Source organism: Rhea americana, unplaced genomic scaffold (genome assembly GCF_003343005.1).
Source record: "Rhea americana isolate MKP2758 unplaced genomic scaffold, rheAme1 scaffold_497, whole genome shotgun sequence".
In the NCBI taxonomy this organism is placed as follows: Eukaryota; Metazoa; Chordata; class Aves; order Rheiformes; family Rheidae; genus Rhea; species Rhea americana.
Window position 1 is genome coordinate 28,398 of NW_028186642.1, and position 15,439 is coordinate 43,836.

The window sequence follows — 15,439 nt, forward strand, 5'->3', positions numbered from 1 at the left end:
GGCGGCGGCGGCGAGCGGAGCGGGAGGGCCCGGTGCTGCCGCGGTGCATCCTGGGTATGCTAATCCGCCGCATGCTAATGAGGAGCCGCCCCGCTGCCCCGCCCCCCCGCGGCGCGGCCGGGCCCTACCTTCGTACTGCACCTCCAGGTGCACGGAGCGCAGCACGGCCAGCAGCGGCCCCACCACGCTGCCGGGGGCCTCTCCCACCACGTCCTGCCGAGACAAGGCCCCCCCCCCCTTCGTGACCCCTCCTTCGCAGGGACCCACAGTGGCTGCTCTTCTGTGGTGCAGGGCTACCCGGTGTGGCCCCAGGCACCAAGGGGAACAGCTCAGCTACTGCTGGATGCAGCACCTGGGCCTTCTGCTGTGATGTGCAGGCCTGTGCCCTAGCAATCCCATTCTCTGAGCCAGTCCTTCAGACCAGGACTGGGGGGTTCCTGGCACCCCAGCAGCTCATACCCCAGAGATGCTGCCTGCTAGGCTTAGGGGCCTTTTGCTTGATGCCTAACTGCTACATTGTGCTCAGACTGCCTTCCTGCATCCCAGCCCTGCCTGCTCCACCATGGGCATGGGGGCATCGACCCACTGGCCTCCTCTGACACAAAGTGCAGGCAGTGTCAAACAGCAGAGCTCAGGACTGGGCTCTGGAGCACCAGCTTCACTCTGAGGCGTGGGCCTACCCCTTATCAGCCCTTGGGGTTGGGCCCACAGCTCCTACAGGAGTGTCCATGGGGGGTGTTTCAAACTGGGGAGAACCCTGGGTATGCTAATTTCATAAGGGGAAATCTCCTGCTTTCGTTGCTAAGGAAAGGAGCAGGATTAAACTTGCAGCATCAAAGTCCCACAGAGCTTTGTCCTGCAATGCATGGAGAGGAGAGCCAGAGATGGGGATTATCTGGGGCCAGGGGAATGCCGCGGAAGCCAACAGCTGTCTTTCACTAGCAAAGTCAGCTACCCACCTGCATGACCCTGAGTGTCTGCAGAGAGAGCTGCTGGGCTCGCGGGGACGTGCACGGCAGCACAGCAATGAGGCCTTTGTAGACTTGGTTCTGGTACTTGGGATTGCCATGGCCCAAAGAGTTCAGCAGAAGCTGCACTTCTTCTTGAGCCTCTGTTGATGTGGATGTGGCCAAGAACTCAGCAATGGATCGCACCCCTGTGCAGGGAAAGAGATGCCAAGTCACACACCAGAATGAGTTTGCAGGTCCCACATCTCAACTGCTTTACTTGATACCCTGAAATAACCCAGGACCACATCCCTCAAAGCATGGCTTAGAAAACAGAAGCCAGGAAAAATGTTCGTTGTTCTTGTCAGGACCCGCAACACCAACTGCGAAAGCAGTTATCTAATTTCTCAGTGGGAGTAGATGGCCAAGACCCTTCTGCAGGTGTTTACAGCAGCAAAGAATGTGGCACTCAGATGCCAGTAGTGCCGCTAAGGACCGCTCTGCTGATGCTGCCRCTCTGTCTCTCCCAGAGGAAGCTGTGATGGCAGGTATCACCCCTGAGTTTCTCTGACAACATGAGGCATACTCTGAACTACACAGCTAATGGGATTTTGCTTCTACTGCTGGGGGGGGGGGAACAGGAAAAAAACCCATAATGCTCTTTCAAGAGATACAAGCACAAAGCCCTCCTGCCTCCAGAGGAGAAGTCTGGGAAAGCTTGTATGGGGTGAACACTGCAGGTAAGAATGGAGACTGGTTTGTGATTCTAACCGTAGCAGTTGCAACCAGCAGGACAGCAATATTGCATCAAAAGAAATGACTATAAAGAAAGTTGGCTTAAGAAAAACAGAGAGGGGATGAAATTCCACCGCTCAACAACAGCTGAGACTCTGAACTCCTTCTAACAAGACAAATGCTGCAGCAATCTGCTGTCCAGTGGGCGAAATTAAGGGAGTGGGCTTGGCACTGCAAGGAGCCCCCAGTGCCAGAGGTCAGGGAGAACATCCTCGCCTGAATGAGGAAAGAGCACAGATGGACACACCACCTACCATAGCTTTCACAGATGAGCTCCTTGTACTTCCTGCCAGCATTTGCAATGAGCTGAAGCAGCTTTACAGACTCCCTTTTGTCCTCCTCTTTCAGGTGGCGCAGCCCTAGTATTTCCAGGAGAGTCAGGACACCTCCGATCTCCAGAAATTCAATGAGGTATCTGCGTCTGCAGGGACAGGGGGAGCAAATCCAAAACTGACACCTGGAGCCCATCTTCCCCCGGGGCACTCCCTGTTCCTGGGAACCATCTCCTGATGCCTTTCTGCAGCGAGTGACCAGCACCCTGACAGGGAGCTCAGGGTGCCAGTGGTGCAGCTGGGACTGTATGAGCTGATAGCCACCAGCAGCACGCTYTGCTTCCTGCAGGCCACCAGCTCCCATTTACACTGTGCTCATTTCAGATATTGAGCCAGAGGCATGGAAGGCCCTGTCTCTGCACCAGACTCCTACGTYGTTCCAGTGAGCCAGTGGCTTCGGAGACCTGCTCAAGCAGCAGATCTGTATTGAAACTCTTGCGGTTTATAGTCAACCCTGACCTGRCTGGGGCCTGCCTTACATGAAGAGCATGCCTAGCCCTCCCAAATGCCTATCCTGGACTCACTGTTCCCTTTATCTGTTCACCCCCTCATCATGTGTGCCTTCTTCTCAACACTTCTCACGGCAGTGACATGCTGTACTCACCCACTTGCTGCTGATAAAAAGATGCCAATGGATTTCAACAGCTTGTCTAGGCAAGTGCCATACATGTAGCTGTTCAACAAGGTTAAGGAGGGAATTACAGGCCATCTTGGTCACGCTCAGGCAGTGTTTGGCAATGCAGAAGTCTGAACCTGGGTAATCTCTTTGAGAGAAAGCACTGACCCTCCTCCTATGGGCCACTACAGAGACACGTGCACATCCCAATATGGGCTGTGTGGCCCAGCCAGTAATAGCCTTGCAGACATTTCTTCGACTAGAAGGACAAGATGTTTTGATGTGAGCTTTGTTGAGGTGAGAAAAAACATGAGTTCTAGGTCCCTGAGAGCCAGGCTACATGAATTTCCCTTCAGTTCTGGCTTTAGATAGCCGTATTTCCCCTCTAGAGAACATGAGTGAATATGGATGCCTCCACAAAGAAACTTACTCCTTAAACAGATTTTTGCTAGAGAACTTTTCCTTTTTCTCCATCCCACTATCCCACCCCACCTCAGCTTTCAAGAAAACAGATACATCATCCTTAGCCACGCTGTTAGGCGAGCCAGAAACAAGCTGGCTCCCTGGGAGAACTCCAGCTCCAGCTCTGGCCCTGTCTTGCCGTGATTGCTTTTAATGAAGTTGTCCAGCATGTGGCTTCGAGCAACTTTGCGGGCACTGTCCCATTCCTGCAAGAATGCCATGAGCTTCTTGATGGCTTCCTGCTCTTTGACAGAAGTCATGATCTCTTCTGCCTTGAGGAAAATGAGAAAGAAGTTAAAAAAGGCTTTGGAGATAGAAACTATCTGTACAAGGAATTACTACCAGAATCACATTTAAGATCTCGTCTGGTAAATAATCATAAAAACCTTAATAGCCATTAATTACATCTCATTTTCCTTTGTACTCATTTCATAGATAGGAAAACTGAGACAAAAAGAGAGTTCCTTGTACACTTGAGGCTGCACAATGGATCTGCAATGCACATGGGATTATATTCCAGATCAGATGGCTACACCACAAGAACTCTCTTCTTTGTTCTGTTAATAAAGTCATTTGATATTACCAATACCCCTAACCTCATTTCTTGTTAGCCTCATGATATGAATACTGCATCAAATAGGTGACCTGCCAGAGAATAAATAGGGTGAAATGAGAGCACAAATAGGTATGGATTTATTGGTAACGACAGGGTCAAGGGGGCTGCAAATGCCCATTTACACAGCAGTGTGGCATGCTCTCTCTCAGGAGATGGAGTGACTGTCATTTTGCCCTGGGCCCATGTTCCCTCCAGGAAGATATGTTTGGCCTTGGCAGTGGAGTGGTTTGGGATCCTTTTGCATGGTGGACATTTACTCTTTTTCACTTATCTAATCTCTAGGCACAGGCTCTGAGTTTTGAAAGGCATGTTTTTAAACAATCTGAGAAAACCCGAAATGATGAGAAATACTTGCAATTAGATTGAAACTTCAGAAACATCCTTTGCCTGCACCTCCTCCTATCCCTCCACATAGGTGTTAAATAAAGCATTCCATATTTTGCCTAATTTCTTTGGCACATTTTAGAGTCATTAAGATATCTCCTATTCCAGATCTACAATGTGAAGATGCCCTTAGTAGAAGGATGCAATGCCAGAGGACTAAGCTCTCTATCCATTCAGGTAGACAAGAATTCTACTGACTCATATGTATTAGCAGTAGTATATGCTGACTAGTTTCAAGGAGTCTTACAGTTAAGCATGTAGATAGATGCAGACCGAGGAACAAGGCAGACCTGCCACAGATAACTGTACTGACACAGGTGCGTTGTCCTCCACCAAGCTACATCAACGTACCTGAAGTTAAGATGGGAATACACTCCTTGTTTCATCCAGTCCTTGGACTACCTACGTAAGAAAGTTGCCATTTTAGGTTTTAATAAAAGTGTGATTTAAGAGCAAAAAAAAAACCCCAAAATGACAAAAATTGGGGGGGGGGAAAGGAGGAGGCAGAACAAGAACATTTTCTCTCAATGAAATACAAGTCACCGAGATTACCAGTTTCCCATCTGCACAGTTCTTAAGACTTTTCTCCTAGAACTTGAAGCAAAATCCCAAATTAATTTCAGAAAATCTGCAAGACATCTGCTCAAAGGAACTTTCTGTTGCTATAGGCTGAACCAATGAGAGGTGAAAATGTACCATACCTTGATGTCCGAAAACAAACAAACAAATTCTTGAAAAAGTTTACTAAGAAACAATGTTTGAGAATTAAGATGAGATGAAATATCATTTAGGAATTAACAGCCTGTATTCTGTAAGGAGTCTGTGTCCTTGGCAGGGCATTTTCAGGATCTCCTTTGAGTGGAAGCAGGTTTAAAATAAATCCATTTTCCCAAAATAGTTGTGATTGAAAGTGTTATTAGCCATAACAAATGTTAGTGCTGACAGGAGAATGGCCTGTTAGGGGCCTTTGGTGAAACAGTCAAGTGAAAGTCATATTTCACATTATTGCAAGCATTTTCCTGTGATTTACAGAATATTTGTGAAACATTACTTGCAAGGCATATGATTGATACTGAGAGAACTGCTAGTGTGCAGGGAGAACCTGTATTTCACAGAGACTGTTTGCATGAAATTTACAGTCCCATAAAGTGCTACTCTGTCCTCAACAGAGATCTAGTTAAAAGAACTTTACAGTCTGAAACATCCAAAAATTGATTCTAAATTAACGTTTCCATATTTATGTTTTAGATGCTGGTGGTGTACTCTATCCCATTTTTATTAGAAAGCGGCAATAACCCCAATAACCCCCACTATTCAGAAACCAGCCTCTGGACGTGAGGATTTTAGTGATACAAAGTGCTTGCCTATGATACAATGGCAAAGAAAATGGACTTTGAAAAAATGATCGCATGGGGCTTCTGAGGATACAATGGTATCAATACTTGGCTGATCTAATAACATAATCTGTTGACATAGCAGTCTTCCTGTTAGTATTGAAGTACCCTAAAACATGTATAATTATCATGATCATTTTACAAACGAGAATATACAGACACAGAAAAGTTAGTTGACTTGCCCCAGTCATTTATCAGTGGCAATATCAGCACTTAACTCCTGCTTGTTGGCTTCAAACTCTGCTCTCGCCAGTGCTGTGCTGCCACCTCTGTGACTGGATCTAATAATCAAAACAAGCCTGGGTCTGGGCAGTGCTTTTTTTTTTTCTCCCAAGAAAAGCCCAAGTGATTTAGGAACTAACTCCGGCAATTCAGCAGTCCTTTATATCTTGAATATTGCTAAATCACCAGATTCAAACCAAAAAGTGTGTTGGTGCTGCAAGTGCCAACCCAGTCCAAGTATGACATGCAGCCTTGGACTTGTGGAACAGACAGGGATTGACAGTGATTTGCAGTTACCTTTGCACCTTGCAACATCAAGGTTGTGCCCAGCACCAGGCACAAGCAGAAGTTTCTGTTTCCCTGGCAGGTTTCACTCTCCCCTGGCAATCCCACGCAACCTTTCCCTAGGCATCCCAGTGCCTTCTACCCCATCCCATTCAACCCAAGGTCCTACTGGCCCCTCAGTCACCCATATGTCCAACCTCCCATCCTCGTCACCTATGTTAATTCCAGTCATGATGCTGACTCCAGTCCCTGCATACACCTCACCCACATTGAGCCCCTGCCCTGACCCCTACACCCATCCCAGCCCTTAGGTCCCTCCATCCTAACCCCATTCTAGTGTGGACATTCCCCCCAAACCCTGACCCCAATGCCCACCCCAGCTCAACAGTCCAACCTGGTCTGATCCACCCCAGCCCCAAGCCCTGTGTTCCCCCACACTCTGACTCCAAAACCCACCACTGGCCCTACAGTTCTCCTGCAAGACCCCATCCACAGAATCACAGAATGGTTGAGGTTGGAAGTCATTTCTGGATGTGATCTATTCCAACCCTCTTGCTCAAGCAGGATCATCTAGAGCACGTTGCCCAGGACTGGGTCCAGACGGCTTCTGAACATCTCCAAGGATGGAGACTCCACCACCTCTCTGGGCMACCTGTTCCAGTGCACAGTTACCCCAGAATACACAAGTTTTTCCTTTGGTCCAGATGGAACTACCTGCATTTCAGTTTGTGCCTGCTGCCTCTCGTCCTGTCACTGGGCGTCACTGAAATGAGTTTGTCCCCATCCTCTTTGTACCCTCCTACCTCCTCAATACCCCAGCCCCCAAAGCCGACCCAGCCCCATACCCCCCTGATCCCAATGCCTGCCCCAGACCCTACAATCCCCTCCCACATCCTGACCCCAACACCCAGCTTAGGCCTTACAACCCCCCGACCCACCCCAACACTCGCTCCAGCCCCCATGAGTCCCCCATGTCTGCCTCCCCCGACCCCAACAGCACCTCAGCCCCTATGCCCCCCTCACCCTGACCCCAATGCCCACCCAGCCCCCAATCCCGGCCCCACCATCCCTCGTCCTGACCCCAATGCCCACTGCGCCCGCCATTTCCCCCTACCCCCGACGCCCTCTCACCTTCCCGACAAGGGGCGGATACTCTGCAGCGTGACTGACACCGCCTCTGAGCCAATCGCGGCCCGCCTCTGCTCCCTCGGCCCAATGGGTGAGCCAGCTTCGCGCCTAGTGGGCGTGGCGCCGACGCCGCCGGCGGTTGCTAAGGTCTGTTGCTAGGGAAGCCGGAGGCGGAGGGGGGAGGAGGAGGCCATTGAGGCGAGGCGAGCACCTCTCCTTCTCATTGGCTGTGGGAGGCGCGGGGGGTGGAGCTTCCGGTGGGGAGAGCGGAAGCGCCGGAGGAGCGTGAAGCGAGAGCCGGCCGTGATGGGGAGCTGCAGGCTGGAGGCGGCGGCGGTGGAGCTGGCGGCGGGTGCGGCGGCCCTGGGGGCCGGAGGGGCGGCCGAGTCCTGAGGGAGGAGGTGCCGGGCCTGGGGGACGCGTGAGAGAAGGAGGGGCGGGCTTGGGAGACCCTGGAGGAAAGGGGGGGGACTAGGCCCTGGGGGGCCTTGAGGATAGAGGAGGGAAACTGGGCCTGGGGCCCTTTGTGGCAGGGGGGTGTGGGGGACCCTTGGGCGTAGAGGAGGGAAACTGGGCCTTGGGGACCCCCAATGACAGAAGGGTTGAGGAGGCCCCTGAGGGAGGAGGAGGGGGAGGTTTGGACCTGTGGGACCCCCAGTGTCAACCTTACGACTTGTTTCAGAGAGCAGCACGGAAGGAGGGGCTGCAGATGGTCAGCCTGTGGTGATCCTTCTCGGTTGGGCAGGCTGTCAGGACAAATATCTAGCCAAATACAGTGCAATTTACAGTCAGAAGGTGAGTAGCTTGTTTATATTTTTCATAACACTATCATACATCCCTCTGGGAAACTGTCTCTTTTCTGCATGCTGGTAAGATCACTCTAAAGCCTCTCTTGCTCCAAAGTCATTGGGAGTAAGTGGTAAGTTCTGATGGTCATTGAAAGCTCCTTGTGTCTAGGAGCTGCTTAGCCAGTATTATGTAAGCAGTTGCTGAGGTCATCTTTGTGTGTGCAAGTGAGAGACAAAAATACTTTCTCAGAAGAACACTTTCTGCCTCTGTGTGAATGACTGGGGTATTTTAAGCCTTTTAAGATTGTGAGATAATTAATGAACTACAGAAACCCTTCCCCCCCCCCCCCAAAAAAAATCCATAAACTTATACTGCTTGCTAATAGGCCACAGCACAAACCTGGCAATGCCAGTCTGGAGACTGAGAGCATATCAGCATCTGTCATTCCCTCAGCTTTTCCTTTCTGTTGAGATAGTTCATCTATGTGTTGTGTTACAAATTCGTTTTATGCTTTCTGAGAAGCAGGCATCCTATGATATTAATACCTAGTCATTAGCAACTCTTTACATCTGAACTAAAGAGGTTGTCCAATTGATGGTCTCCTAAGTTATGATATGTTCCTTTCTAATACCATAGTTTACTGGAATGATCTCAGCTTGTTGTATTGGGTCTCAGTTAAATGTTAGACACTTTAATTTTGTGAAAATGCCAAAATCTTGTTTTTTTACCAAATTTGTTCCAGATCTGGGTGGCAAGACTTGTACATTAACAAGTGTATTGTTAATATGTAATCCAGTGCAAGAGTCATTAATTGACTTCTTCTAGTGAAGAGTTAATTGTTAAGAGATTGTTATGACTAAGAGATGCTGCTGATCAGATGAGGAGCGTATTACATGGCAGCATGCCGACTTTGTGAAATACTTTTCTATCAGAAGGATGAGGGAAATGGAAAAGGAAAGAAGGGGTTTTCTTAGGCCCCTAATGAGGAAGTGGCTGCAGCCTTGGCCAGATGATATACAAACCTTTGATTTAAGAACTGAAACTCRATATCCTCTGTTCTTCCTAGCTCGCTGTTCAGGGAGCTCTGGGAGGGAGGGTAGTCTTGGTGCCTCTGCCTTACAGCAGTCAGTGTATAATAGCAGCAAGTTCAGGGTGGTATGAAATGCCTTTAGAATTTCTTGCTTGGTATGAAACTCATTTAGAAACTTCTCTGAGGTCCTGTTTCCCAATCTACACCTACATGTAAGATCTTAACTGTAAAGGCAAGTTGCGTAAGCCTTCTGACTCTTTTCACTTGCATAGCTAAAGAGTTTCAGAAAGGATTACAAAACCACACTGGTGCTTATTGTAGGCGAGTCTTATAGATGGCTGCAAATGGATACTACCAAAGGACAGGAAGAAGTTCCTCTTCCTCCTTATGTTTGTTTCACTCTCATGAATTGGGTGTGCATCAGGGAAAATCCTTCTTCCCCAAATGGCCTTTCCTGAAGGTTTGTGAGTTGGAGAAAAGGGCCTGTTTTCTGTTCTTRGGTGAAGATTAACACTTATAACAGTGTGGGTGGTACTGTACTTAGGGGCTGTGCCAGTTGGCAGAAGACTTGGAAGAATCTTAGATGTCATCAAATTCAGGCCCTCTGCTATTGAAAAACCCTTTCATCATACTGTGTTGTTGTTATTACAATCCTGTTCGTATTGATGCTTTTCTACCGAAGAGCTTCTCATGGTCCTGTGACTTCTGTTGGCAACCTGACTCAAATCTTCCTGTTCTGTGTCCTACTGCTTGTATACTCTGTAATTTGCAGCACAGCCCAATATGGAGGTCTCTATCTGTTCTTCTTAGGGGTGCGCCACCATCCGCTACACAGCTCCGTGGAGGATGGTGTTCTTCTCGGAGTCTTTTGGCATCAGATCCCTCCARACCCCAGCTAGGAGACTCCTGGAGCTGCTCTTCAACTACAGCATCGAAAATAGACCTGTTCTGTTCCATGTTTTCAGCAATGGTGGTGTCATGCTATACCGCTATATCCTTGAAGCACTCCACACAGAGCAGCCATTCAAGAGCCTCAAAGTAGTGGGCACCATTTTTGATAGTGCTCCTGGCAGAAGAAACTTGAGAGGAGGCCTTCGTGCTTTGGGGACTGTCTTGGTATCCACTAATGTGCTGCTCAAGTATTTCCTCTTGTTCAGTTTTGCCGCTACAGCTGTTGTGATGCGGATCATCCTGTACCCGTTGACCCGCTTCATCCATGAGAGCCATTACGATGTCCTGCTGAAAGCGCCCTCCCGATGGCCCGAGCTTTACCTCTATTCCCAAGCTGATGCAGTCATTGAGGCCAGTGAAGTTGAGCACATGGCTGATGCCCGGCAGCGGCTTGGTGTCTCTGTGAAAGCTGTAGACTTTTCAGACTCTGCTCACGTCAGCCATATGCGGGCATATCCCACCTATTATAGCAACCTCTGTATGASTTTTCTGTCGGACTGTGTCAGGGGCTCACCTTGTTAGTGGTGTAATTACTTATCTGTATGCCTCTACTTTGCTCAGGTTGTATAGGAAACATCACCCCCTTGCTTCTGTGTTTTTGAAGTGAGGAAAGCAGAGACTTCCTCTGTCCTCAGCTTTTTTTTCACTAGATAAATATCTGAACGCCTCCAGGCTGGCCTTTGCRCCCGCTGAGTCGTAGGAGCAAGTAGATGTGGGGTAATTTTAGATACTAATGGTGAAATCCTAGCTTTATCTGCTTTACTAAGGTGTCACAGACTAGAATTTCACCTGGATGTTATTTGTTTCTTCCTGTCCCGTGTTGTTCTCTACTTTTTATACTGTGTTGTTGTCCCTGATGTCTAATGTGCATGTTCCGTTGCCTTGTACTGGTTCTAACATTACAGCTCTTCAATGTATTTGTTCTTTCTCTGTTAATTTTTTCATCTTGTAGTGAGCAAACAGAAGCAGCTCTGCAGAATTTCCCTCTTCTCTCAGTGCATTGTAACTGTTGCAGTCGTTGCTGGAGAGCATGCCCAAGAGCCAAATGCAAGATCTGGAGAAGGCTTGTGCATGGAAATATGACCAGACTGCCATCTGCTTTCATTAAAGAGCGTAGATAGCACAGCAAAGCACTGATTCCCTTGCCCTGGAAGGAGGCTTAAAAGTTTGTGATAARTTCTATGTTCTTCAACCAAAAGATCAGATTAATCTTTTTGTTGCTCTTCCTTTTTTCTTTCCTGTGTTCTCATGAGTAGTTTTAATTTTCTGGAGAAATGCACGTTTATTATTGTATATTGTGGAACAGCCTAGATTGTGCATCTGGGAATGCCGGGAAACTGGCATAGCTGTAACCCAGAAGACCTCAGAAATAGGTGGAATTGGAGAGAAAAATGGAACTGTCTATCGGAGCTATGATTTATACTAGGTGTTTCTTAAATCGCTTCCAGTGAGCTAGCCCACAAATGACCATGAAATTCAATGTTTTTTTTTCCCCATGATGCTCTTTTCAGATGATCAGTCTTTGCTGCTTGTGCAATGTGTACTTCTAATGCAAAGAAATGATTTCATTTTACCCAGTGAAAAAGTAGCTTGTTGCACTGCTTTGCAGCCATGTTTGTTCTTGGGCTTTGTGATTTGTTTTAGGGAGAGACGGGGATAAACTCAGAGGCAGAGCCTGCTAATAACGCATTTCCTCTGCGTCACAGCATTGGAAACTAATTAAAAATGTGATGGTCATTTTTAGCCAACTTTAAGTTCTTACTCTCCAACTGCAGGAACAGGCCCTGCCATGGAGAGGCATGAACAAGGGGCTGCCCTTGCAAGGTAAGGACATGGAAAACACAAGAATTCTTATGAGCATTTGCTGCCTGTGCTTGACTCGCCCACCCTTAGGGTGCTGCCATCCACAGTTACAAGGCACTTGCTGTTCTGAAGGGAAACACAGACAGAGAGATCTCTTGGGATGCGCTAAAATTATTTCTGAGTTTACAACATGAACTCTAACACGTCACACGAGACAACACAGGATGAGTTGTGGTCTGTGGCTAGAGCACCTGTTTTTAGCAGAATAATGTGGCAACACTTCCTTAAAACTAAGAATAAGCCCACGTCGAGCGTACTTTTGAGGGGTRGAATGCGGTGTATAGGATATGTGAGAATTGCCTGAAAGGGGGCTGACTGCCTGGTTTATTTTCAATTATTTAAGTGAAAACTGTCTCCAAGCATGAGAGCCCTTACTGCTTGGGGCACAGCCTTGTGTAGGTGTAATCTTTGAGTTTTGACTTCCACTGTGAGAATCAGCTGTGTGGGCTACCCTGTGGTATGAGAACTTTCAATAGACTGTTTTCTGTAAAGAAATCCTTATTCCTAGGATTTGGACCTAGGGGACCATATCTGGATTTCATATCCCAGAAAGTCCATYGCAGGTCTTGTAGGTTTTTGAACCTAAATCTGACTTGTGCTATCAGTGCCATAACTGCTAAGCTGTCATGTGTTTGCTTGCCTTCCTGGAGAACTGTGCTGTATCTTTCTTCTGAGCATCCAGCCTATTTGTGGGACTGTGAAAATGCTTAGGGAGCAGACGTGATAAAGGTTATTTAACTAACACTTGCCCTCGTGCTGATTTCTGTGGGTTCAGTATTTATAGAACACTTAAACACTTTATAATGTTTAAGTTTAACTTTGAATTAATACAGTTGTGCTGGACTGGGATTCTGCTGTTGCTGTTTATTGCCTTGGGTGTTGAACTTCTCTGTGTGCCTATTTAAGCGCTTAGGCTGCTGTGGTGTGTGGTTGGCAGGTGTTGGAGCTAAGCCCTCCATCCCTGTGTGACAAAATGGTCAAAATCCCCCTGGGAAGAGCATCACACCTGTGTCACACCTTTAATCTCCCCCTTCATCCCTGCAACAGGATTGCCACTCCCTACCTCCTGCTGTCCATGCCCTCCAACTTCTTGCTTTCCGGTGCCGCAGCCTGTAATACCTGCCGGCCTCCAAGGTCTGGATCCCCCTGCGTCTTTGCTCCAATGCGCGTATTCCTACATACACGCTTCCAGCGCTCCATACTCTCACCTCTTTTCACCGGTCCTTAGAGTGTTTCTGTGCCATTGGCACCTCAGCATTGCGCTTGGCTGGGGGCAGCTAGACCACCCTTGTTTTCAGCACAAACTGTGCATTTGCAGGTTACTGGCCTCTTCAGCTCTAGGATCCAGTGTGCCTGGTGCAATGAGTAGCCCTGGTTTGTGGCTGTGGATCAGTTTTTCCTGTGATCGGGTCCCCCAGAGCAAGAGCAAGGCTGGGGCATTGCCGTGCTGACGGGGAGCGTGTGCCTTCTGATGGAGCCCTGCATGCAAAGAAGTTGCACAACGTGCTTCACTGTTGTGCTGTAGTCCTGCTGCCCTAAACTGCTGGTGTGACAGTGGGCACCTTTGAAAGAGCTGGCACGTGCCCAGGTAGCCAAGTTGCATTTCCATAGGCCACCCTGTACTACATGAACARGAACTTATTCATGGGCATTTCTACTACTACAGAAACTATTTAAAAATYGGGATTAATTCATGTATCCACCCTTCTCAAAGAACAGTGGGGGGATCTCTAGCAGGCTAGTGATTTATGGAGGAAGTCACCCAGAAGGTTGGTGCTGATGGGTTTAGTTTTCCATATCCTAGCAAATTTTAATTGTGATTATGAGCAATGTGTTAAGTGTMTTGTGTGATATATTGCCCTTTTCTTCCCTATACAACATGTATGCTTGCCCCCCTTTTCTGCCCTCTGTATTTCTGTTGCTTGTTATTTGAAACAGAAGGTTAATAACTTGGAGCCTGAAGGCACTCAGCCAAGAACTGATCCAAGCTCTACTGGATTTTTGAAAAACAACCTCTAATCCTTGCTAAACTGTCAGTTTGGTGCAGCCAGTGTTCCTAGAGAGCTTCAGCCTCAATAATGAAAGCCAAAGATTGGCATGTCTTGGTAGATCCAAGTAATCTTTGAGACAAAGGGAGGGGTAATGCAGATCAGCACTTTGGGAGAAAAAGCAGCACCCTGTGACTTGCTTTGGGGATAGGGGACAGGATGTGACACTTGCAGGCACCGTTTTCCTGCCAGCCTGTGAAGCCTTATGTTCATTTTAACGCAGTTAAACCCTCACGTGGGGCCCTGCTGAGCTGTGCAGGTGAAATACCAGCTGTGGTGGGAGAGGAAGATGCCCAGGGTTCCCAGGGGCCAGCTGCTGGCATTGTGCGTTTCCTATCTAGGTTAATTTTGCAAGAGCACAAATTAACCTTTCCTCATGAACAAAAGCCATTTGTGAGTGTTTCCTGCAAGGGAGCTGGCTGCGTGCTCGGTCCCATGTGCAGCCTTTTCTGCGTAGGCACTGGCGATGTTACAGGAAAGGCTTATAGAAAGAAAAAGGCTGGTGAAGTGGTGGTCAGGGTGGTTGTGGGCCTTGGCAGAAGAAAGTTTAGCTTCCGCTGACGGGATGGTGAGAGGACACCTGCACAGCCAGGGTTGGGAGGCTGCGGAGGTGCTGTGGGTGGTACCAGGGGCCACGAACAAGTCCAGCCAGGAGTCGCATTTTAGACTGGTGGAAAATCTGTGATGAGAGAAGAATTCAAGCCAGGTTGCTGAATAAAGACTAGTCTGTGCACACACCTAATAAAGGCTTTTAAAAAAATCTCCTGTTGCCTCTTGTATGTTCAGGCAGTAAACTGTAAAGACTGAGGCCTTATCTTTGTAGGTGTTGGCAAGTTGCAGGCGTATGCACAAAATGAAAAAGGAGTTGTGGACAACAAAAAAAATCAGGAATGGAGATGAGTAACTGAACTCCACGTTCTTCCTCCTCAAGAACAGACAGGAGGAGGTGTGGAGCCAGTGCATGTGATGCAGAGACCCTGAGATGCAGGTGGCATCAGATGTCTGCCCCAGTGAGTGACAACCCCCGTGGCCATGCTGTSGGTGCTGGGTGCATGATGCTCCGAAGCTGGCGGCCTCTCTCCATGAGTTTGGCCTGCAAAACGGAGACTGGGATGGAGAAGTTGTTCCACGAGGTGGCAGCAGGCCCTCTCTTTCCTCCAGTCCCCATTCATGGAGACATTTTAGCCAATTTTTCTGTAGGTTCAGTCATTAGGAAAGAGGAAAAGCTTGTTAAGGCTGGAGCTGGCCCTTGCAAGGAGGCTGCTGGGCCACCAGGCGTTAGAAAGGCTGTATGTGTGGGCTGAGCTGAAAGAGTTTAACGGGAGAAGTATGTCCCTTCGAGGAGGGGAGTGCTTAGCCCTGCCATGTTGCTSTTGTGTCCTTGGGGCCACTTGTGTCCTTGTGGGGTGGTCATCCCCCTGCAGATGACTGGGGCTGCATGTCCCTCCTGGGCACTGGTTGTGCTGAAATAACGAGAGGGGGCTGATCTAATTTAGGAGACAAGCACTGGCGTGGGGAGCCCGGAGGGGAGACCCATAGCATTCGTTGCAGCTCTGAGCTGAGGCACGAGCGGCCCG

The 15,439-nt window shown here is 48.4% G+C and overlaps 2 protein-coding genes across 2 annotated transcripts in view; one reads left to right on the forward strand and one right to left on the reverse strand.

Annotated features, from left to right (window-relative positions):
• Positions 1-3,424, reverse strand: part of LOC146588814 (armadillo-like helical domain containing protein 1) — a 5,351-nt gene extending 1,927 nt beyond the window's left edge. Inside the window, exons 1-5 of the mRNA XM_085317311.1 lie at positions 3,207-3,424; positions 2,679-2,747; positions 1,997-2,163; positions 960-1,156; positions 129-213 (exon numbers count right to left, since the gene is read on the reverse strand). Of these exons, the coding sequence (XP_085173437.1) occupies positions 129-213; positions 960-1,156; positions 1,997-2,163; positions 2,679-2,747; positions 3,207-3,412 (724 nt within the window). The 5' untranslated portion in view covers positions 3,413-3,424. The remainder of the gene's footprint in view (positions 1-128; positions 214-959; positions 1,157-1,996; positions 2,164-2,678; positions 2,748-3,206) is intronic.
• Positions 3,425-7,459: 4,035 nt separating this feature from the next.
• On the forward strand, positions 7,460-12,663 carry TMEM53 (transmembrane protein 53). The gene is made up of 3 exons (XM_085317309.1): positions 7,460-7,533; positions 7,864-7,976; positions 9,811-12,663. Exons 1-3 carry the CDS (start codon positions 7,488-7,490, stop codon positions 10,471-10,473), a joined length of 822 nt encoding a protein of 273 aa, XP_085173435.1. The 5' UTR covers positions 7,460-7,487; the 3' UTR covers positions 10,474-12,663.
• Positions 12,664-15,439: the final 2,776 nt, after the last annotated feature.